Source organism: Monodelphis domestica, chromosome 8 (assembly GCF_027887165.1).
Source record: "Monodelphis domestica isolate mMonDom1 chromosome 8, mMonDom1.pri, whole genome shotgun sequence".
NCBI classification, from domain to species: Eukaryota; Metazoa; Chordata; class Mammalia; order Didelphimorphia; family Didelphidae; genus Monodelphis; species Monodelphis domestica.
The window spans coordinates 75,794,889-75,819,624 of record NC_077234.1 but is presented as its reverse complement, the minus strand read 5'-3'; the positions used below and the strand labels follow the sequence as shown (position 1 = coordinate 75,819,624).

Here is a 24,736-nt window from a genome sequence, read left to right as displayed (position 1 = left end):
AATGACCAATGTGGAAGCATGTTTTACATGATAATGTATGTGTAATCCAGATCAGGTTAATTACCATCTCTGATTGGGAGAAAGGAAGGAGACAATTTGGATCTTATAATTTTGGAAAATGAATGTTAAAAATTGTTATTATGTGTCATTAAAAAAAAAAGGCAGAAACTCTTCAATTTGCAAAGTAGGATAATACTACTCACTGCAAATAGGTCAAAAGATCTGAATTTGAATCTTGGTTTTTCTATTTTTTTGTGGGATTTTTTTGTGGGACTTTTGTGGGATTCTGGAGAACTCAGTTCATTTTTCTATGATCACTCATATGTTCACTTTTAAAACAGAGGATTAGACTAGGTCAGAGGTTTTTAATCTTAGGTCCTTGAATTTGCTTTCCCCCCTAATGTTTTGATAACTACAATTCAATATAATCTGGTTTCCTTTGTAATGTTATGTGTTTTACACATTTAAAGACATTTATTCTGTGAATGGGGCCATAGGACTCAAATTGCCAAGGAGAATGGATCCATGACACATAAAATGATTACAAAACCTTGCTTTAGAGACTCTCTAAGATTCTTTCTGACTCTAAATCCCTATGAGTTTGTAGATTAAATAGTGTATAGAGATCATAAAGTATTCCTTGGATTTTTAAAAAACACTTTATTTTATAATAACTTGTGGAGCCAGAGAGGAAAAGACTGAATCCTAATACTATTTATTATGTAAAATCACTTTTAATGACATGACCACTGTTCAAGACTTGACAAGAAATTAATATTGATATGGAAATGAATTACCAACTGCTATTAAAGCATGCACTTCAAAAAAACAGAAAAGCTTCACAATGTAATTATCAATTAATAATGTATCATTGAACAAAAGGGCACCAGCTCATTGCTAATTTGCTCAACACACACACACAAATAACTGAGTTTTAGGATCATGATTTTTTCCAATAGCAAAATACTAAGGACAGACAACCAAGTAAATAATATTAAAGCCAAATGCAAGAACACTGAGAAGTCCAATAAAGAGACAAGAGAAAAAATAGTCAAGCATTTTAAAATCTGTGATTAGTTGGATCAAATATGTACTTTCTTCTCATTTTCATTCACGCATTTTCAGAATAATTCTTTTCACAAAATTCCCTGCCTCCTGTTTGACAGTAAGTACTCATTATGGCAAGTGTGGGTTTTTCATCAAAGCCCATTAAGTGGCTTGACAGTAATGATACAACTTGCATATATCTCACCAATGGTTCTGATATACTCTCATTGATCTCCAAAAGCTAATGATTTTAGTAGAATGACATAATGAATATTAAACCCTAGGTCTCTTAAACAACACCTTCTCAAAGCAGTCACAGTATCTAAATGGGAAACGTGGACTGAATTCTAATATTCAGTGGTAAGCAATAACAAAATCGATTTTTAAAATTCAAGGAAGAAAAATGCTAAATGGTACCATTGTTTGTAAAAAAAATGTGACTGGTCAACAAACTAAGTACAACCATCATGTTTCTGTCAAAGTGCCCAAATCCCACCTGGGAGAAGGAATGGTTTTCACTTGGTAACAGGAAGCACCTGGAATGCCATCAAGCAGTCTATAAACCAGTTGGAAGGGGCCATCCAAACTTTGCCCTGACGAACCCTCTCTGGGTGATAATTAGAGAAAGCATCATAGATGATATACTGTGTGCAGAACCGCTGATCAGAGTCAGGTCTGGCATGGTATGATACCGTATTGATCGTCTGGGTCACATCACTGTCTGGTTTTGGCTTTCGATTGAGGATCTGCCCTCCAGATTCTTTGGCCAGTTTTACAAGCTCATCCTTTGAATGATGTTTGAAAATTCCCTCAAAATAGAAGTAACAGCCATCAAACAACTTTGGCAGCTGAAAGAAAATGAAGGAAAAAAATCTGTTAATGGGAAACTAACAACCAGAGAGTTATGGGCTTTAGGCGAATAAGGGGAATAAAGGAACAATTAGTGTCAGCTAGGAAATCAATTAAAAGAGTCAGACAATAGGTAAAATGATTCCTCAAATCAACCTGGTATTTTGGTTAAGGAAAATTGCATGTATAGATACACATTTTTCATCTGTAACATTTGTAAATTTCACCTCCATGGTTTTAATCCATTGTTTAATTTACCAACCTCAATTTATATTTGTGAAACTCATCCTTGTTTCCTTATCATTAGGCAGATTTTGCATAAGTAGAAAAACAAGGAATCTCTATTTATCTTATATATCTGCAGTATACATAGATTGGGCATGTTTAATGTCTGAGAACCTTGATCCAGTCCTTTGGATTCAGAAATGTTGATTGCAAACTAAGAAGGCAGTAGGTGACTCTCCAGAGACCCCCTTACTCAACTTAATTAAATTTTAATATCCTTAACCCTCTATTTTCCAGGGCTATAGAGTCAGCCAGGAGCCTCTAGAATTACAGAATTGCTCATGATGGGTAGCCGAAAAGAAAGCAGGACTTCCAAATGAGGGGAGCCAAGGGTGGGGAGGCTTTGAGAATTCATACAACTCAGGAGACTATCATGTGCTACCTGCCCATGATAAAGCCCCTCACGTTTCCCTCTTAAGATACCTTTCCTCATTAAAGAAGTTTTTAGTAGGTGGTCCCTTATAATTTTACAAAAGATGTAAAAACCAAAGGGACAATGGACCATCAGCTTGCCTATTAAAATGGGGACACATGGCCAAGAAGACATATGGCAGTTAAATCCGAGCAGCAGCTGTAAGTCTTCTTTGGAGCTATTTCCTGTATTTTGAGACTTACCTCAGATTCTGAAAGGTTTATGGGAATATTCGAGATGCCAGAAATCCATTAACAGTATGAAATTATTACCTTTTTGGATTTTACTGCGCATCGTGACCATCTTTCAGAATCAAGTGCTTGAAATAAGCACAATTAAAATTTTAATCAGTCGACTCTACTTGAGGAAAGGGCAAGGGCCATTTTTCACAGCAGCAGTGACGGTAATATTAAGTGATGATGATGATCTACACCATCATCAGAACAAAAATAATGATGAAACCTATGAGAAGGAAAATACCAGCTGTTCTCTGTTGAGCCTGCTTCTCTGTGGACCACCAAGTATTTCATATTTTTCCTCCGGTTCACACATTCTGCTTTCTAGACAGGCCTTTACCCCTGGAAAGAGAAGAGAAGGATTAAAAAAATAACAAAATAAACATCAGCTAAGCAGCATGTCTTTACCACAGATGTTTAACAGAAATCATAAAACTGTTTGGAGGAATCACTGTTTATTCTTTATAGCAATATTATTAGTTTGTTGCCATACTTGAAAGAGAAGCCTTATGTATTTAAAAAGCAGATTGGAGAGAGAAACAGTTTTCTTGGCTTGAATTTCTTCTCAAGAGCGGTAAAACAAACACTGGAATTGGGTCAATGCTAGAATTGTAATTTTGTCTCTTTTCTGAAGTAATTAAACCACAATATTCTTCTAAGTAGAACACACAGATATACACACATGCCTATAGACAAAGAACTATAAAAGAGGATAATTTTAGAGTAATCCTACCTTTCTTGTCTTTTTTCTTAAGTATCCCCTTTTCACACTTTCTGGCTCCTGCTGGTTTTATTATTACTTTCAAACATGCCCCAATTTCCCCATTCTTAAAAAAAAACCTCTCACTAGACCCTATCATCCTCTCACCATAATGTTCTATATCTTTTTTTTTTCCAAACTCCTTAGGGGAAAAAAAAAAAGGTCTACATTCAATGTTTCTTCTACTTCTCATTCACACCTAAGCCCTTGTAAAATTGCTTCCAAACTCATCACCCAACTGAGAATGTTCCCACCAATATTATAGTTACTAATAAATCTGATGGTCAAATCAAATCAACAAGCATTTATTAAAAACCTACAGTGAAGGGCTTAGTGGATAGAGAGCCAGGCCCAGAGACAGGGGTCTACCCCTGGGCAAGGCACTTAACCCCAATTGCCTTTAATGCCCTTCTGCCTTGGAATCACTGATATTTAGTATTGATTTTAATACAGAAAGTAAGAGTTTGTTTTTATTTAAAAGAACCTAATGTGTGCAGGGTACTGTGTTGAGCCCTTTGGATATCCCATTCTCAGCCTAATGGGAGAGATAATATGATAAACAACTTTGATGATCTTTTCTGTTTTCATCCTTCTTAACTCTTATTTTCTTTGGATTTTGGTAACATTAGATTTCTTCATTCTCTGTCTCTGTCTGACTAGACTGCTCATTCCCAATTTCCTTTGCTGGTAAATCATCTAGGTTAGAACCCCTAAGGCAGGAAACCACCAAGGCTCAGACTTGGGCTGCCTTTCTTTAGTTTCTCTCTTGATGCTTCCAAGCTTGGAGCATCAGCTCCCGTGGGCTTAGTTATCAGTTCTATGTAGAGGACTCCAAGATCTTACCTCTCTGACCCAATCTTCCCTTTGACTTCGAGTCACATATCACCATTTGTCCATTGGACAATCCAAACTTGTTGCCTTGGAGATAATTCATGTCTAAAGCCAGTCTCACTATCTTGTTCTTCCCACTCCAATCTCCCTTCTGTTCCAAACCTCCCTGATTTCTCCTCCAGGTCCCCTCCATTCCTCACTCTCCCTCATCCTAACTCATCCAATCAGTGAACCAATACTGTTCTCTCTACCTCCACATTTCTTGTATCTGATCCTCCCTCATCTCCTGTAGTGACTTTAGTCACTTTTTTTTTTACCCTAAAACTTCTTATAACCTTGATTATTGTAGTGCCTGCCTCCACTTTCTCTCCATTCCAGTGTATCCCACACAATGGATGGTGACCAGGAGATTTTCTCTACTGCCTCCAGGATAAGATATAAATTGTCCTTTTCTCAGCAGATCACCTAAATCAGGCTGACTTTTTTTCCCCCCATTTAGAAAAGTTCAAAATTTACTGAAATGTTAGTTGACATTTGAACAAGTAAGGACTCACTCTTGAAGATATCAGAATGGGTGTCAAAGCCATGATGGATAGTGTAGAAATTGAAATTATTTGATATTAATTTTATGTACATAAATTTTAATTATTACAGTAGAAATATTAAAATAGGTGCCTAAATCAATGGGTCATCAATCGCCCCATCAGAAAGTTAAGGGTGGCTATCTACCCGACACATGAGAAGACTTTCCCCTGCAGAATGCGTGGATGAGAACAATTTGTTCCAATGGCCATGAAAACGGTGGAAGCAGGTGCTCTGGAGCACCTAGAGCTTGGGAAGACATTGAAGAAGCCAAAGTCACTCACTATATCCAGGACCATTAATTACCAGTTGTCCCGATTTCTGCCTCTCCATCGAGATCTGGACATCCATGGAAGAAAGAATGAGGCTGACAACTTTGCACACTGCTGTCTGGCTTAAATCCAAGACATGGACAAGCCAACACATCACCCCATGATGTAAGTGCTCCTCTTTGAAAACAAAGGGCAAATAATAATCCCTACTGCCTAGCACAGGTCTTGGCATGTAGTGGGCTTTTAATAAATGCCTCTTGATTGAGTCCAGTCGAACTGGCCAGAGGACAATATTTCACTTATTGCCTTTGAGGTTTTGTAAAATAAGTTTTCCTTGTCTGTAATTCATTCTGTCACTGCCACCTCACAGAACCCCTGGCATCCCTACTGAGTCTGGCCCAGTCTTTCTCTTCCTCTACTTATTGATTTTGTATCCAGAGTAGTGCCCAGAGTTCCACCCAGAATAAGGATAGGAACAGCCTCGTGACTTTGCTAATACAGGAAAATTTCTCTCTACCAATGGCGGTCAGCGCCATCTCTTTCTATAATTTATAATCTTAGAGAACAGCTGTGACAAGGGAATCACTTTAGAAGACTGATATATATTAATTTAAGGTCGCCAAGGAATTCAGCTATGTAATTCCTAAATGAAAAACTCAAGTCAGCCGTCAGCCTTTTTTGGAGTTTAATTACAATAGGAGCAAGAAAGGAATTAGAGATAGAGAGAGAGAAAAAGGGAGAGAAGGGAATAGGGCTTAAATACCCCTTCTGTTTAGGCTGGGCCAAAAGGCCCAAGCCCTTAGATAGCTGGGGCAAAGAAAAGAGATCAGTCCCTATCACTCACGTGACCAAAATGGAGAAACAGTCTCAGAGGCCCCCACCTTCAGCTTCCTTCAGCGCAAGCTTCTCCGAGTCCACCGCAATCACCCCGACCAAACTCCTCAACCACCATCCAGTCTCCAGACCCTCCTATCTTTAAGGAAACCATCCAAGTTCCTCCTCTCAGTTCTCCCATCTACCAATCACTGTTCATCAATTTCCCTGTGCCAATGGAGGCTCTAGCTTAACCCAGGACCGCCCAGAGGTTTCTGGCTTTTGCACATGTCTGTTAAAGGTCATATTTTCAAATGATTAAATCTTTGATCTAGGCTGCAGCCCTTACTCAATCCTGTTAGGACTGAATAGGGTGGAGATTTATTCCAAGTATCTCCATTGTATCAATTCTAAAATCAATCATGATTCAAAGAAATTCCTGTTCTATGCTTAAGCATAGGTCAAAGTCCTTTCCATTGTTCAGCAAAAGGTTTCTGTCCTAAAGTAATCTGAAGAAGGGAAGAGAAGGAACCTCCCATGCCAATGGGGTTCCCATTCCAATAGACTATCAGTAAGAAATTTTCCAAGTATGAAATATCCCAATGGTGAAATTTCCAACATTTATAAGTCTAAGGAAATTTGAGGTTTACACAGCCTAAAGCAGTGTGAGCTTAGATAATTTGGCTAGGGTCACACAGCCAGTAGTTATTGCAGACTGGACTTAAACCCAGGTTTTCCCAGCTCTCAAGCTGGCTCTATGTACTTCAAGACATTGTCTTACTATGCCTTGAACATAGTAGGCATTTAATGTTTGAATTAAAAAGCATCAACATTCAAGAATAGGAAAAATTCCATGTCAACCACAAAATATTCTCCATACTACTTGGATTCATATTATTTTCTCTCTTTCCTAAATACACTGAACTCTTAAAAGTCAATAGTGCTCACAGTGGAACTACATTATACACTATCTTAATGTTGCCCACTACAAGCCTGTGTTAAGTCTTCTCTCTCTGATGAGAAGTTGGAAGCTACTTGAAGGAAGAAAAGTACCTTTAATTTTATTTTGTAACAGTGGCTCCATAAATACTTGTTCAATGGAACTAAATAGGGTTTGAGATTACCTTTGGTCATTTGAGGAAAATGCTTTGTCAACTGGAAAGCTCTTGCTAGATGTGAGCTGTTATTAATTTAGCAGAGAGAAAGAATGCCTCAGGGGAGAAGAGCAGAAAAAATAGAACTATCTGAGTTCTTTGAAAGGATGCCCCAGAAAGAAGGGGTAGACTTGTTCTACTTGACCCTCCTAGGGGCAAAATTAGGAGCAAAAAATGGAAGCTACCAAGACAAACTTCCTAACAATAAGAACTATACAAAAGAGGCCTATCCTGTCTTTCAGGTCTGCAAGGTGGTCTTGAACTCCCTCCAATCCCTTTAAGTTGGATGGCCACAGGTTGAATACAATCAGTCAACAAATCTTTATCTATTGTTTACTTGTATACTCAACACTATTCAAAGCATTAGGAATAAAGTAAAATAAAATTTCCTGCCCTCAAGGAGTATACATTTTCATCAAGATGAATTTTTAAAAAAATATACATAGGCTGGATCAGATGGCCACAGAGGTCCTTTTTCACTCCAAAATTCAATGACTGTGTAATGTGAATCCTAATTTGCCAAACAAAAAGAAAATCTCTCTCAAGAGTTGGGTAGGCTAAGAGGCTGCAAGCTGTCTAAAAACACCCTACTGACTTGGATGTGTGCTCCTATTATACCAGCTAAGGAGCAGAGAGGATAGATAGAACTCCAGCCTCGTCATTATTAGCAACACTCCAAGATCTGGCAGCGGGCAAGGGGTTTCCCCTGCTTGCATGCCATTTGCTGGCAGCTAGCACCAACCCAGGTCTGGCAGAGCTCTGTGGCTGAAATATGGCACTCTAAAGCTTAGACTAAGTGGTGCCAGATTTCAAATGCAAGCACTGCCTGCCTGCCATCACCCATCAGGAGGACCCATGGGTATACAAATGGAAGCTCTTGGCTCTAGTTTTGAAGGTATACTGTGGGACCAAATTGGACAGCTTGTTGTCTACCATATCTGGGGCTGCGGAGAAAGAGCTGGGCAGAGGGGAATGGAATCCATCCCCTACTACCAATCCTTAACATCAGATCAAAGACAAGTTTGGAGTCTACTTAAAGAATGCAATTTGTGACATCAGAGACTCTTAGAAACAAGAAAGCATCAAAAATCAATTAGTCTCAATTTTACATGTGAAAAAATTAAGGCTTGAACAGATTATATGACTTGATCAAGGTCCCACTGACGGTGGCAAAACAGAAATAAAAACCCAGATATCCTAGCTCCTATAATGGCAATTAGCACAGGGAGGTTTATATTAAGCATTTAATAAATACTCAGTGATTGGTTTATTTAAAGGAAGCAATAAAATAGAATATGACTTGGCATTTATTTATTTATTTTTAAATTCCAATTTAATTTAAATATCTACTCTAATATTTAGATTAGATTTAAATATTTGCTTGAAATACTTAGATTTATGTGTATATACATAAAATCTGATCAAATAATAATGTAGATGCTTGTGAAGGTAAAGTTATAGTATGGATTTTAAAATTTTAATCTATTTTTGGAAATCAAAACAAACCACAAATCTAATGGTTACATAATTCACATCTGATTTATATTGACATCAAATTTAATCAGAATGAAACTAAGAGTGAAGATACAAACTTTTTTCTACTAGAGAAGTGGAATTATGTCCTAGCTATCAAATGATTTACAGTATGGAGAGAAATCCTTGGTGGTGTGTTTATTTGACAGAAAACGACTTGTAGTTGAAAGATGCCAATGATGAAAAAGTATTACGAGACTGAATCTTATAATTTATCCTAAATCTAGCTTTATTCAAACCCTTCTATAAGACCTAGCACATGGAGGACCATCAAGGATGTCCAAGCAATACTTTAGAAATACCTTAAAAAGGGGGCAGCTGGGTAGGTCAGTGGATTAAGAGCCAGTCCTAGAGACGGGAGGTCCTAGGTTCAAATCTGGCCTCAGCCACTTCCTAGCTGTGTGACCCTGGGCAAGTCACTTAACCCCCATTGCCTAGCCCTTACCACTCTTCTGCCTTGGAGCCAATACACAGTATTGACTCCAAGACGGAAGGTAAGGGTTTAAAAAAAAAAAAGAAATACCTTAAAAAAGGTAAGTCAAAGGGGAAGCTGGGTAGCTCAGTGGATTGAGAGTCAGGTCTAGAGACAGGAGGTCCTGGGTTCAAATCTGGTCTCAGATACTTCCCAGCTGTGTGACCTTGGGCAAGTCACTTAACCCCCATAGCTAGCCCTTACCACTCTACTGCCTTGGAGCCAATACATAGTATTGACTCCAAGACGGAAGGTAAGGGCTTTAAAAAAAAAAAAAAGATAAGCCAAGTTCTACTACCAAGAAATCATTTAAGTCTTTGATGGCAAAATGAGATGGGAACCTGAGATTCTGGCAAGGCTTTAAAGGCACTGCAGCCATCACTGAAATACTGACTATTGATCAGGGTCCATCCAGATGGTCTACTCTACCCATCATGAGAAGGAAGCCCCACTGGCCAAAGAAGAGAACAATATCTCACCCCTACTCTCAAAAAAGTCCTTTTAAAATTAAATGCATCTCACAACCAGGATTCAATCTACTATGGGTTGAATATAGGCTATACATTGATAGTTCACTACAAAAAAAAAAAAGGCAGGTTTCAGGATTTGAGATCAGAGACAAGATGTCCAAATGTTCTTTATTACCATTAGAGCTGTTTTGCTGGGAAACCAAAGACATATATAGGAAGTCCCCAATTATGGTAAGGTTTCTGATTCCTCATGTCTTCATGCCTTAAAGCACAATTAGGAATGAATGGAGAGGCAGGGACTAGAGAATTTTGTTTTTATAAACTCCAGGGGAAATTGATGGAGTTCCACATTTTAGCAATCTGGGTTGCCCTGAGCTGCAACAATTTACAAAGCTATCAGGAGTTGTGATTCTCCAAAGAAAAGCAAACTATGAACAACTAGGTGAAAAAAATTCTCCCAGTCACTAATAATCACAGAAAAGTAAATTATAACAACTCTGAGGTTCAGTTTCATGCCCCATTAAACTGGAAAAGATGACAAAAATTGAAAATGACAATTTTTGGAGGGGAAGATGAAGGCCAGACACATTAATGCAATTTTGGTGGAGCTGTGTGTGAATCAGTCCAACCATTCTGGAAAGCAATTTGGAACAATTTCCAGAAAGTCACTGAACTGTGCACATGGACGTCACACAAAAAAGGAAATGACCCATACACAAAAAATATTCTCATCATTGTTGTTTTATCAAAGAACAAGAACTGAGGAGACATCTATTTCAGTGGGGAACAAACAGCTGAAAAATTATAGTATATGACTTTAACAGAATCATGTTGACAAGAGAAATGGTTTGAGAGAACCCTGGGTTGACTTGTATGAGACAAAGGGAGCAGAAGCAGGAGAATATGGTGACTACAAAATATAGTAAATAAAAAAGACATGAAATATTTAAGAATGTTGATTGATGCAAAGAGCGGTCATGATTCAATGGGACTGATAGCAAAGTTAGCTTTGCACCATTTGATTAAGAGGCAATGGACTGAAAAAATGAGACAACTTCTGATTTGATAGATTGTATTAAATTTGATAGAGGAGAAGGAGAGAGAAATGGGGGCAACAGAGGAACTGAGTGATAAAGATACCAATAAAAAGTAGATCAATAAAACATTTTTTAAATGAACCAGAAAGAACAGAAGGTTCAAAAGAAACAGAAACAAATGAGACAGCTTAGCACTAATGGGCTGAATTTAGAATATACTTAAAAAAAAAAAGCTCCATAATGGAGATTGATGGCTTCATATAAAATCTTCTGTCCTGTATATGGAAATGTTTATATTTGCTAGTATTTGTTGAGTTAGGAATAATGAAAAATTAAGTTTCCTTAAATAGTTCAATAACTGTGAAAGTGAGCTTAGGATTGACCTCAGAAAATCAGCTTGCAGAAATTAAATTAAAGGCTGTCCTGGTTTCACAAAACACTCTATCACATAAGATTTCCAAGTCTGAATAGAAAGATAAACCAATACAAATGAATTACATGACCTATAATGTTCCAGGCACTAGGGAAACAGATAAATATGAAACAATCCCTGCCATAAAGGAACTTATATTCCATTAGGGGAGAAAACATGTCCATATTATATAAACAAATTATATATAAAATGAGGACAAGATAATTTTATTTGGGGATCAGGGGAGAAAAATCAGGGGACAGGATTCCTGTATATAGCTAAGGCTTCTTGACATTGAACATTTCCAATTAAAGTTTGACTATCTGAGAAATATAGGAAATAAATACAAATATTTGACTAAGAGCCATTTTCATTAGAAAGGGGTTCATTCAAATAATGAGAAATTTTCAAGGGATATAATCTACAACCATACTTGTATTAAATACTCAAAATCCCCAATAATGAGATAAGCACACAAGTTGAAAAGTGAAAATAACTGATATGTTATCATCTCTCACCAATGAAATTGATGATACTGGAACTATGAGAGGACAAACACAGTAATACTAACTTGACAGAGCTGTGAAACACCCTTTAGCATTCTAGAAAACAATATGAAAATTATACAAGAAAAGTTACTATCCAAATGGTCCAAGGAGCACAAAAACAGAAAAGTGCCAGTTATACACCAACATATTGATAGCAACACTTTTTGTAAAAGTAAAAAAAAATTGGGGGAGGGGGGTGTCTTGTTTTTTTCTCAGATAAAAATCAATGAGTCAATACTTTGGGACCATTACAGATGGAAAAAATTCTAGGTTCAACTTCCTCATGTATTCAAAAAATTGACAACTAAGTTGTCCTCTTTTAATACTACTACAAATATAAGAAGGTTAACAATTTGAATTTTGATTGCCAAATATCACTTTGCATTTCTAATATTTAGACACTGACATGGTAACAGAGCAATGGACCATCCTTTCTCCCCACCACTCCAAGGCATTTTTCTGGGTGTAGGCACCTTAAATCACACAATAGACTGTCAGTAGGGGATATCTACTTAATTAAAAAATTTTCAATTAAAGAATGGAATATACTTCTTTTCTCTTTATACTTTTTAAGTTCACTTAAAGCAAATCCTTTCTCCAAGCCAATTTTCATTAGAGAAGCAACTAAATGCTATATAATTTTATAATTGTTGAGCTTGATTTCTCCCTATATGGGATACCACAGGTAGCATTCATACGTAAACTTTTTTTTTTTAAACCATGCCTTCTGTCTTAGAACCAATATTGGATCTAAGTCAGAGGAATGTTAAGGGCTAAGCAATGGGGGGGGGGGGGGGGGTTATGAATTATCTAGGGTCACCCATATAGGAAGTGTTTGAAGTCATATTTGAACCCAGGACCTCCCATCTCTATGACTGGCTTTCAATCCATTGAGCTACCTAGCTCCCCCTCAAAATAAACAATCATTACAATATTAAGTCAGACATTCTTCACCTTATTTGTGTCAGAGACCCACCAGAACTCTAAAGAAAAATTTCCCATAATTTTGAAATAAAATAATCCCTTCCAAATGAAAAAAGTAGAAGCCTTACATAATTTAGAGAGGAGAAATTCAAAACTATATCATTTATCTATATTTCCAGACTAGATGAAAAGAAAAAAAGCAGGAAAGAGTACATTGATTACAATCTTGTTCATCTATAGAAATTCCTATCCTGTCCCCAAATGACTGAGAAGGGAAAAAATTACCTTTTGCCTGGGTATAACACTCTGGAATAAAAGACAACTGCTTTAGCATTTTGGATGCTAAGGAACATTATGTGAACTTTTCAGAAAATTTAAAGATTCCTCAAGTGGTTTTACTAGGTTCTGCCAAATTAGGAATCCAACTGAGATGACATAGAAAATTTCAACACCTGCATATTATTTTCCTGTAATAAAGGAATTGTATCAAGGGAATAGATATTCCCCACCTTGGGGAAAGGTGTTAAGTACTCATAAATTGAGCAGGAAGATAAGAAATGTCTATCTCCTCAGGGAGAGATAATCTTAACTCGGAACATTTTTTTCTTTCCTCTTATACTAAGGGATTTCTAGTTTCATAGAATGAAGCAAGTATTCAGTCAAGCTTGGCAAGTAGAATTTCCTTCATGTTTCTTCTTTTAGTTCTACTACAATTCAGTAATAAAAGAATGGTTGGATCCTAAATTAATAAAATCATATGGATAAATAAATTCACAAGATGAGAATGGGAAGAGTGGATAGCAGTCATCAAGGCCATTTACAAAGGAAATTAAGGCCTTGAAGTGAAATTAATTTTTTCCAGATCTCTCAGGTAGAAAGTAGCAGAGAAGACATTTGAACCCAGATCCTCTAAGCTCCAAATTCAGAGCTCCTCCTGCTACAATAAATGGAAAGAAAAGCCTTAAAAACAAAGCAAAGCACGCACGTGCACATGCAAACACATATACACACACACACACACACACACACACACACACACACACACACACACACACAGAGGGGAAAAGTAATATTCACATGAAACTAATAAACCTAAAAGTAAAATCCCAGATTACTCACAAAATAAAATATTTTTTTACTAAAATTCAAAACTAGATGAGAAACTCCAGCAGTATTAATGACCTTCTACTCCATAACAATTACAGAAGAAAATATCTTTCATTCCAACTCCTTTTTTTTTCCATTCCAACTCTTAAGATGCCTACAGATATCAACTTCCTTTAATAAAGTCTAGAGTTTAAGACCCTTACTCCTCTCTAAGTGAATAGAGCAGGACAGATTAATAAACTTTATAAAATATAATACTTGGAGTATTGGACATTGATTTAAATCTTACATTTATGGCGTCCTGAAGTCTAGAGTTTAGGACCCTTTCTCCTCTCTAAGTGAATAGAGCAGGTCAGATTAAGGTACCCCTTGGTATTTCTACCATGTTTAGAAATGATATGCTAACTCCTAACATCATCAGTGACAGCTAGAGGGCTCTCAGTTACTGAGTACATTAATCTTAATCACTTAATGAGCAAGGGATAGGGCCTTGCATTGGGTTTTTATTGACTCAACAAGAATGTTTCCTAGCAACATCCATACTTTCTATTGTAGGTAGAGTCTTTCTCCCCTATAAAAATCTGTGTCATTATTGAAAAAAAAATTTTTTAAAGAGAGAAAAGAAAAAAAAGGTTTTTTTTTGAAAGAATTTAAAATAATCTTCAAAAAAATCAATTTTATTCCTTTACTTCAAGCGATTATTAATAAACTCTATTAATACTTGGAGTATTAGACATTGATTTAAATCTTACATTTATGGAGACCTGAAGTCTGAAATTTAGGACCCTTACTCCTCTCTAAGTGAGTAGAGCAGGAGAGATTAGCTTCAAGGCCACAGCCATTGGTCAAAGAATATGAAGTTTTAGAAGCCCTGGCACCTCCCACCACTTACCACTCTTTCAGCCATCCAAGCCACTTTTCTCCTGCTGATGCCTCCCACTGCTGATTACCTGCCCAAGAGTAGTTTGGAAATAGAAAGGTGAGATCTAAATCCCATTTCCTCCTCTTAAACTAAACTGAAAGTAGCTAGATAGCCATTGCTTGCTGCTACCTGGTAAGACAGGTGTGTTTTGTTTCTTAGCAACAAATAGCCTCTAACCCACCTGACTCCTTTTACCTGGGGGTAGCAACTCTGATCCCCCAACAGTCTACCATCTAGCAGCCCAGAATCCTGGAGTGTTTGAGGAAGTTAATAATTTCAGCTGTTTTTTTTTTAATTATTAGAAGGTATTAATCATCAGGCAAATTAATAAAGTTTAGTCTTATCTTACTTCTGGAAGTTTGCTCTCTTTAAGGCCTTTCCTAAACTCCCATTTGGGTCTCAAGTGTGGTGGTAGTCACTTAAACCCTTTTTGCTCTCCCACACCATCTTAGCCAAGCAGCTCTGAGGAGTTTTTAGGTTCACTGTGCAGAAAACAGAAAGCTTTTGTCTTCCCTCATCTACTAGCCTTGTAAAGTCTTTACTCCTAGCCAGTACATACTAGGCTAGCACCACCTACTAAAAAGAAGTAGATTTGCAACCAATTTAATAAGTAGAATTGTAAGCATGGTTCAGTTTCCTGCCTATCTCAAACAGCTCCCATTCCAGGAGAGCATTACAGAGCTTGCACAGCCCAAAATTTTGGAGTATTTTTTCTTACTACAGCTCCTGCGTGCATTTGTCCTAGCAATTAGCTTGAGTAATCCTACACTCCCTTGCCATTTTGGCCCTCCCCATCTCTGCAATACACCCAATATGGGATTTGTCCACACTATGCCCAGTGTGGGTATGGGAAACCTCAGAAGTGTGATCAAAGGAATCTAGATGGATGATGATACTGGGGAAAGGAAGGAACCTTAAAAAGTCTAGAGGTGAATTTTTAAGCTTTTCAGACTCCATTGCTAACTGTTTCAGTTTGTTCTCCTACAAAGAGTTGAAGAAGTCTCTGTAAAGCAGCTACTGGAATTGGAGAAAAGGACTCTTGAATTCAGTGCCTGTATCCTGTCACATACATTGTATTTGCTGATTGTTAAGATTTAATTGTTTTTTGAGTTCACATATTGATCTAATCTATTGTTACACTGTCATTTTCTGTTACTGTGTTTTGGCCATTAGCTATATGTGCTGTTACAGTCTTTATTTGTACCTCCCCCTGACTGAACTGGAGAAAATACTATTGTAAAAGCCAATAAACAACTTGCACAAACCCTTTTCGATGACGAAACTATAGGTCCTTATAGATGCTGAGTTTGCCACCAGTTCCACTGAGGTCACACTGCCTAAAAAGCCTTTAGCTCCTTTTTGCCTTTGTTAATTGTCACATAGATGATGATGGATGGATGGATGGACTCCATCAAACTGGTTACAACCTGTATACAACCTCTGGAGAATTTAATGACCTAAAAATTTATATTGATTTTTAAGAGATCTTCTTAAATGATTCTTCAGGATATCTATGAGAATCACTACCTCTGATCATTTATCTAGTTATTTGTAACAAAAGGTAAGGGGCCATTTAGTAGTTCAAGTGAATAGCACTATTGTATTCCCCACCTCTGCATTAATAAAAATGTAATGGATTGGATCAGACATATAAAGACATGCCTTTTACGGCTGTTACAGTCTCATCTGGAAGACGGGAAGGTTTTCCTAGGGGGGAGTGGTACTTCTGGATGGCTCTTGAGAGGAAGTATTTCCCATGAAGCCTAGTGGCTTCTGGATGGTTCTTATATTTCTAACTCTTCAGCTTACTTTATCCTTCTACCAGAATGATCTAGCTTCTTGGTGATGTTTTAGACCCAAAAGGTTTTCTTCAGTAGTACAGAGGATTCTGTTTTTCTGGGATCTCCTCTGCCAAATTTTGGAATGATGGCAATGATTGACTTCATTAAAAATATCTCACCCAAGATTGAAAGACTGGCTAGATCTGGAGAACTTGTGACAAGTATCCATGAGCTTCAAAGGCTTTTTTTTTTTTTAAATGTCACACAGCAACTCATGTGAATCCTATGATAGCAGATTTGTTTTCTATTATCATTAAATGGGCTTTTGTGATTTGGGGGATTTTGGTACTTCTTTGAATGTGCTTTACCTGTTATACTACTGTTTTATAAAGCTGTTACTTGGTGAAAATCATTTGCACTCACACTGTGAATCATGGCCAAGTTAAAAAGGAAATGGATCTCACTTTTGGGTGAGAAATCTTTGTATTCTAACTCCCCGTGGGTAACACAATGTATCACCAATTGTGAACTATGTATTTTTTATTTTTATTTTTTAAGTTATTGTTTTTCCTTTTATGTGCAATAGAGTATCTGAGTTTTCTCTTTTCTCTCATTTTTGTACTTGTAGTACGTTACCAGTATTAATTATATTTTTAAATTTTGTAGTAATATAAATTTACAATATCAATTAGCCCTAATACTAATGAATATCCAAAAGCTTTAGACTATGGAAACCTGCCATTGACTGTTAAATATTATGGGACTTTGATTAGCGATTGTGTCTGATTCCAGAAGAAGAGCCATTTATACAGTGCCTAGAAGCACACGGTCAAGGAGACCAACCAATCCTGGTGGGTTTGATGAGAATTTGAACCAAGACAGAGGACTTGTTTTGGGGTTCAAGGAAGCAGCTATTTGACATCAGAGACAGGATTTCCCTGTACCAGGTTCACACAAAGTACCTTGGTTTGGCTAAAATCAGACCAGGGGAAGATATTTCCCACCTGCTTCAAAATCTAGTCCTTTTTCTTTCTCCTTCATGATGTGGCAATTTCCTATAGTCCTGGCTACTGACTGGGTAAGTGCATATTGCTACTATGGTTCTACAGGCCTGTGGAACATAAATCACTTTATTGGGCCCTGATTCTAGGACCTATTATGAGCTTATTCTTTTTTTTTTTAAACATTATTTTATTTGGTCATTTTCATACATTATTCATTGGAAACAAAGATCATTTTCTTTTCCTCCCCCTCCCCCTCCTGCCACCCCTACCCTAGCCAATGCGTAATTCCACTGGGTATCACATATGTCCTTGCTCCGAACCCATTTCCTTGTTGTTGGTATTTGCATCAGGGTGCTATGAGCTTATTCTAGCTTTACTTGCTCAGAATTTTTACATACTATTTAATTTTTGATTTTCTTTCTTTTCTTCTATTTTTTTTTTGTTTTTGACTTTCTTTTAACTATTGATTCATATACCTCAACTCAGCCTCCTCAGGGGGGATTGTATAATTGTTATAAAATTGTAGATTTATAAATTTTTTTCTTGTTTGAGAGTAATTCTAGGATAACAAACTTGCTACCTCCCCAAAATAGAAAGTGAACTGTTTGGAGAATGTGTCATGAAGATGCCTGCAGAAACCTCACATTGCACCAAATGATCTGGAATGAACTTTTAGATATGATGAACTGTGGAGGGTTGAACATATTTATTTTGAATGTATAGTCTTATGCCAAAGGGGATTGCCCCCTTATTGGCTTTTTTCAATGTGCCTAGCAATCACTGGTTTTGTTCTCTTTCTTTTTTATTTCTCTCTTATCCCCAAATTATTGTAATTTCCCCTTAGAAAGTGCAATATTGTATGTACCTCTAGTTAAAGATCTTTAGAGATAGTTGGTTATGTGTACTGATTCCATGGGGAAACTAGGCATGTAAATCTGGGAGATTTCTACATCTTTGTTTCCCATTGGAATCATAGGGGGGGACTGTGTAATTAAAACTGGAACCTTCGAATCCAGCATCCCATTTTCCTCCTCATGTTACATACTGATGCAGGAAGGGTGTAAGTTTGGTGTAGTCCTGCCTCTCACTCTCTCTTCCTGTGATCAGCAGCTGGCTGAAGAGGGCTTTTTGGTAAAGGCGAGAAAACTATTCACGTGGTTTAATTTTGGTTAGATAATTAAATTTTTATACTTCTAGTTCCTTTTTATTCCTTTACTTCAAGTGATTATTTATAAACTTTATAAAATAAAATATAAAATATAATACTTGGAGTATTGAACATTGATTTACATGTTACATTAGTATTGGCTGGAAAAGGGTACTACTTTCCAGCATACCATATCCAAAGTTTAGTATAATGGAATCCTCAGAAAGATTATGTCTCCCAATTTGAATAAAGTTGTTTATGAGATGCTAAAAATATGAGATAATTTTTTTAAAAATCCAACCCTAAAGTCATGTAGATTATCATTTTCATATCATTACCAAAATGGTTTTATCATTTAAAAGAAAAAATATGAAATATAAACAAGGTACTATTTAACATTTTCTCATTTGCATAGTCTACCAGGGTTTTCACACACACATACACACACACACATTAAACTTCTCTGTTAAGTCTAGCTTTTCTCCTTCATTTTTTAATATTTACCTCAATCATGAAATAAACTGAAGCTTCCTTAGTGTTTCTTTTTTTTTAAATTCCCAGTATCGGAGCTGAATGCCTTTGTTTTTATTTTATTTTACTTTTTTTGCTGAAATATTATTTCCTTGCCCAAACATATATTTCAGTGAAACAAAGTACACCTTCATCTCCCGCTAAGCTCATTCACTCAGGGGATGGACTTGACCCTTTTCTCCAAAGCAGCACAAAAACACAATGGCATACCCTGTAATTGCCTCTGCAAATTACCTAGCATCAATGGTCAACACTCTCTAAATAAGAGAAGGTTTTATAGGAACAAGCCCCACTACTCTGAGAGAAACAACAGGTTCTAAAATTTGCCAAATGTACATTTTCAAGTAGGTCAGAGTCCTTCTAAAAATGCATTTTTTATTTTTTTGCCTATTTATTTTTCAAATTTTCCATTAAAAGTTAAGATGCTGACAAGCTGTCATTTTTCAGAAAAACAGAGATGACCTACCTACTCTATTAAAACTAAGGGTTTCTTTTAGCCCAGATGTATTCCTGATCATGTCTACCCTCTTTCATGTTAGGCTTCTCTTTCCCTTGATCACAACACTTTTTAGGTAAGCCACACAATTCCCCAAACACTGCTTAATTCAAAGTCATTAATTCATCCCTACCCACATCAGCGATGACAGTTGTCTTTGCATACTAATCAAAGGCAGCTTGTGGCTGCAAGGACCACAGTAAATTTTTGTTAACAGGAGCTTTTACCATTTGGAAAGATGATTGCTTAAGAAGGGGAGAGGGCAGAAAAGACACAGGTTGGGGAATCCTGAAATCCCATTCACTGCTCCTTATTAACTGTGACTTGGGACAAGCCACTTCTCTTTGCATCTCAATTTTCTGGTCTCTGAAATGGAGAGAATGCAATATTTTACATCAATAGTCTCTGATGTATCCAATGGAGAAGGGATGAAGGTATAGTTTCTCATCTCTCTTTTTGGGGTGTTGGGAACAGTGACTGAGGACAAGCTGGGTTATTCTATTTATACTATGTTCAGCTCTGAGGGTTTTTGTTCTTTCATTCACATTGTTGTGATAATTGTGCATAGTATTTTCCTATTCTCCTAACCTCGTTCTTTATTAGTTTATTTTAATTCTTCCCATGACCCTCTGATTTCTTCATAGTCATTATTTTTTTCGGTACAGTATAATTCAATCATATTCACATTTGGTACCTTACCAATTGATAACCGTTATACATTCTTACCAGTTTTTGCTATGAACATTTTGGTGAACATGAAAATAAACTTTCTATCTTTGATCTCCTTCAAAAACATGCTAAGGAAGAGGGATCTCTGGGCCAAAAGATATGAATATTCTAGTCATTTACTTAGCATAATTCTAAATTGTTTTGTACAATGGCTTGACCAATTCATAGCTACACCAACAATACATTGATGTGCATATCTTTCTCCTCCAACATTGACTACACCTTTATTTTGTCAGTTGGCTTCACTAATTTGCTGGGTAAACGGTTTTGAAAATTCAAGGTTGTTTTGTATAAAAATGTCTTATAATAATCACTTTGGGAAAGAGGACAGGGTGCCATCTCTGCTGTGGGTTCTCAAGTTACAAACATTATAGTAAACTCCTAAACTGAAAAATTAGAATAAGAACCAAAAAAACTATTTTGTCAAATGTTAAAAGTAGCAGACAGATCAGCATTCTTTTTTGAGGATTTTTAAAGGATCTCAAAATTATCTATCACAAGGCTATGCTGGTTATTGGAAAAGCTGCAGTAATAAAGTGGTAGCAGATTCAAATTATAAAAGTGAGGGGCAGAAGTAGAAGAGACCACCTGAATTCCAGCTCATTTCCCCCTAAAACTAAACTTCCCAATAAAATCATATTTAGTAGGCTTATAGGCATCTCGCTTATGGAAGCCAAAAGAATTTATGTATTATAATATAGTTTTATATATTTTCTACTACCTGTCCAACCTCCTCCAAAATGAACAATGGTCACTGACACATGCAAACACCAGATTTTGCCATAAACAAATAGCATTTCATTTTATAGCCAAAAGCTTTATGATGACATCACTCACTTTAAAAATAAAAAAGACACAAAGGAAAAACAAACACACATACATAAAGAAAATGCAGGAACAGTGGAAAAATAGTTATTCATGTAAAAATGGCAGTTTTAAACAACTGTGGGTAGGGACAGGAAGGGGAAAGAAATTAGTCAGGCATTACAAAATCCCATAGTTGAGAGTAAATGAAAATCAAAATAATGACTGAAAATATAAAATCAAAGCTAATGGTGCAACCATGATATCTTTACTTGTATCTAGGCTTTACAGACCACAGAAAATGATTAAAATAATATTGTCATAGGCCATTAGGTTTTATGGTTGCATGTAAACCCCATTTAATGTTCATGTACTCTTCCTCCACTTTTTAAGCCAAAATTCTAATTACTAATCTATGTGTATTGAAAACCTCTTTCCTTCCACAATAGAATACATTTAATATATTTCAGCTTAATGCATATTGATAAGAAAGCCAAATTCTACTATGAAACAAGCTGCCAAATTTTATCTCAAACATTATTAATTATAAAGTCCAGCTAAACACAAGTTGCATATTAATAAGAGGTTCAAGATCTCAGTAAATTTACCACTTATTAATGTATAGAGAAGACTATTTTTTGAAGGAGTACTTTTAAGAAATAGATGCATATATTCATTTAAGATTAAACTCAGATGCATGTATGAAATCAAGGAAAGGTAAGAACAAAATCATGTGTTCTATTCCTAGTTAGCCTACCATTTCTAATAGCCACTACTTTAATTAGTGTTTGGCCAGTCTAACTCATATGGAAGATCAGGTGCACAAAACTGATGTAATTTCAAGTACTAATGGCTCTCATTTAGGCAGAAAAGCCTTCCACAATTAATATTTTGAATAATAAGGTAAGGCATGAATTTACTGATTTTTCTTTTCACTGAAACCAGTAACCCAAGTTTAGGCTTTCTTCATCTCCTTCACATAGACACATCCATTATCTACTGAAGTTTTATTCAGTTGTATGTCAAAGTGACATTCAACATTTTTTTTCCCCAATGAGATTTGGCTTATTCATCAATAAGCATTAAGGGAGCTTGGCAATGTTAGGAAGATCTGGGTTCAAATCCTACCTGATACCTAGTTGCTCTGTGATCCTTAACCAAATTATTAACCTCTTTAAGCCTCATATCAACCCTCTAAGACTATAAATTGCAGACACGTAATAAGTATTTTTATCCAGACTTGTGTTTTATCAATGAACTTCTTTTACTGTTCTTTATTTTATGATCCCACAGTGCTGCTTTGTTGAACTGAAAAGTTTTGAGTAGCTCACAATCATATGTCTGATTATTTGGACCCAAATCTTTCTCATTTTAAAGTCAGCCCTCTATCCACTATCCCATAAAGCTTCTGGAGTGTGTGTCTATTTCTTTTCAGGTCCTGGGGGTATGAATGTGTCTTGGACATCTGGGGAGAGGAAGGGATTCAAAGGAATCTCATTCTCAGCTGACTTAATCCTAAAAAATGAGGAGATGGAACCAAAAGAACCTCGGATCCCTTCCAGCTCCTTATTATCCATGATCTTATGACCCAAGAGCAATCTATAGTGATTTGCAGTGTGGGCGTTGAAAAAAACATGGTTTAGGGAACAACTTTTGTTTTCATCTTTTCAGACAACCTAGCAAAATTTGGATAAAATTAGAATTGTGCTCTTTTAAAAATGTCACAGCTTTCTCAGATTCCAATTTAAGAATAAAACATTGGAGGAAAGGTATGAACTTGTTAACTTGGATTTGGGGTAGTTTTTAAAGTATGCAATATATTTCTCCCTCACTCCTTTAAGGGTTTAAAAATACCCATTCTTACTCATTTCCATAGAAATTTACATTCCCCACAAAAGGAGAATAACAGATTTATGTTATTACTGACTCTGATAGTAAAAAATGTTATATTCTAATTTTATCTCAACTTCTTATTAATTTATCTAGTCTCTTTGAGCTTCAGTTTTTTCACCTGTAAAATGAGAATGTTTGGATTAGATGGCCTCCTGACATCTTTTCCAGCTTTAAACCTAAGTTCCAACAGACTAATAAAAAGGATGATGGGCATCATTCTCTAGTTCTAATGAGGAAAAAAAAAGGAACTGGATTAGGTACATAGAAGAGGAAAAGAGATTAGATAATCATAAAATGAGTGTTATGCAAAAAATACCTTAAAATTTGCAAAGTGCTTAAATGGGGTATCTCAAAATTCAGGCCTCTCAAAAGCCTTATGAGGTAGGAATTATTGTGCTTATTTCACACATAAGAAAACTGAGGTTCAGGGAAATTGAGATATTTGCCCATGAGTGTCAAAGATGTTGGTTTTTTTTTTTTTAATCTTGGATCTTTCAGATTCTTTCAGATGCCAAGTCCAATTCTTTCTCCTCTTTATACTATACAGTCTCTGGAGATATGGAAATAATAAATAAGAGTTTCATAATAGAAAAAAGGGTTAATAATACTAAAGTTACTTTATAGAGGATAGATTTGCATCTCTATGGGATGCTACCAATATAGTTCTGCCTTAATACAAGAAAATAAGAAAGATGACCTTTTGAAGGTTAATTCTAGCCTATAATCCTACTGTGCATTTTTTGGCTCCTACTTTTGTGGGAATTACAGGCTAGGAGGAATCTAATTAATTTAATAAAAGTCAGTCCTTTAGATACATCATTAGTTGTTCCAAATTGGTGATTGCTAGTAATGATTCAATGCTAGAAATCTCTAGAGATCTGTATCATAAATGTGATCTCTGACACATTGACATTTGGGGGTTACTGTCAAAAAAGCAGACTTACTCTCTCTTTTTCTATAGACTAATGATGGTAAAATGAAATGGCTGCCAGCATGGTAGTGAGTAAAATAATGATAATAATAATGATAATGATAATAATAATAACAATAATAATTTATATGTAGCACTTTAAGGCATACAAAAATACTTTATTTCATTTCATCCTCATATTATCTCATTTGATCCCCACAAGAACCCAGTAAGGAAGGTACCATTATTAGGCCATTTGATATACAAACAAGAAAGTAGAGCCTGAGAGCTTAATTAACCTCTTCAAGGTCATACAACTAATAAATATCTAAGAAAGGATTTGAATTCAAATATTCTCTCCCAAATACAGTGCTCTATCCAAGATCTGATCTTGTTTTGGTAAATAATACAATAGAAATTTTAAAAATCATGAGGGGGTCAGTTGTGTGGATTGAGTGTCAAGCCTATAGATGGAAGTTCAAATCTGGCCTCAGACTCTTTCCTAGCTGTGCAACCCTGGGCAAATCACTTAAACCCCACGACCTATCCTTTATCACTCCTCTGTCTTACAACAAATACTAAGTGTAAAGTATCAATTCTAAGACAAAAGGTATGGGTTGTTTTTTTAAATCATCACATCTTAATAGATGAAAAAAGGAGTCATAATTCAGCACTAACTAATCATCTGCTTATTTAGATAGATGTGCATGTTGAATGCTGGGGCTCTTTTTAATACTGATTTTTAATTTTATCCATGAAAAGAAATTTCAAATGT

At 36.1% G+C, this 24,736-nt stretch overlaps 1 protein-coding gene across 1 annotated transcript in view; it reads right to left on the bottom strand.

The window, feature by feature from the left end:
- Positions 1–640: 640 nt before the first annotated feature.
- BARD1 (BRCA1 associated RING domain 1) overlaps positions 641–24,736 on the bottom strand; it is a 140,887-nt gene continuing 116,791 nt past the window's right edge. The window contains exons 10-11 of the mRNA XM_007501787.3: positions 3,074–3,171; positions 641–1,895 (exon numbers count right to left, since the gene is read on the bottom strand). Coding sequence (XP_007501849.1) covers positions 1,563–1,895; positions 3,074–3,171 — 431 coding nt within the window. The 3' untranslated portion in view covers positions 641–1,562. The remainder of the gene's footprint in view (positions 1,896–3,073; positions 3,172–24,736) is intronic.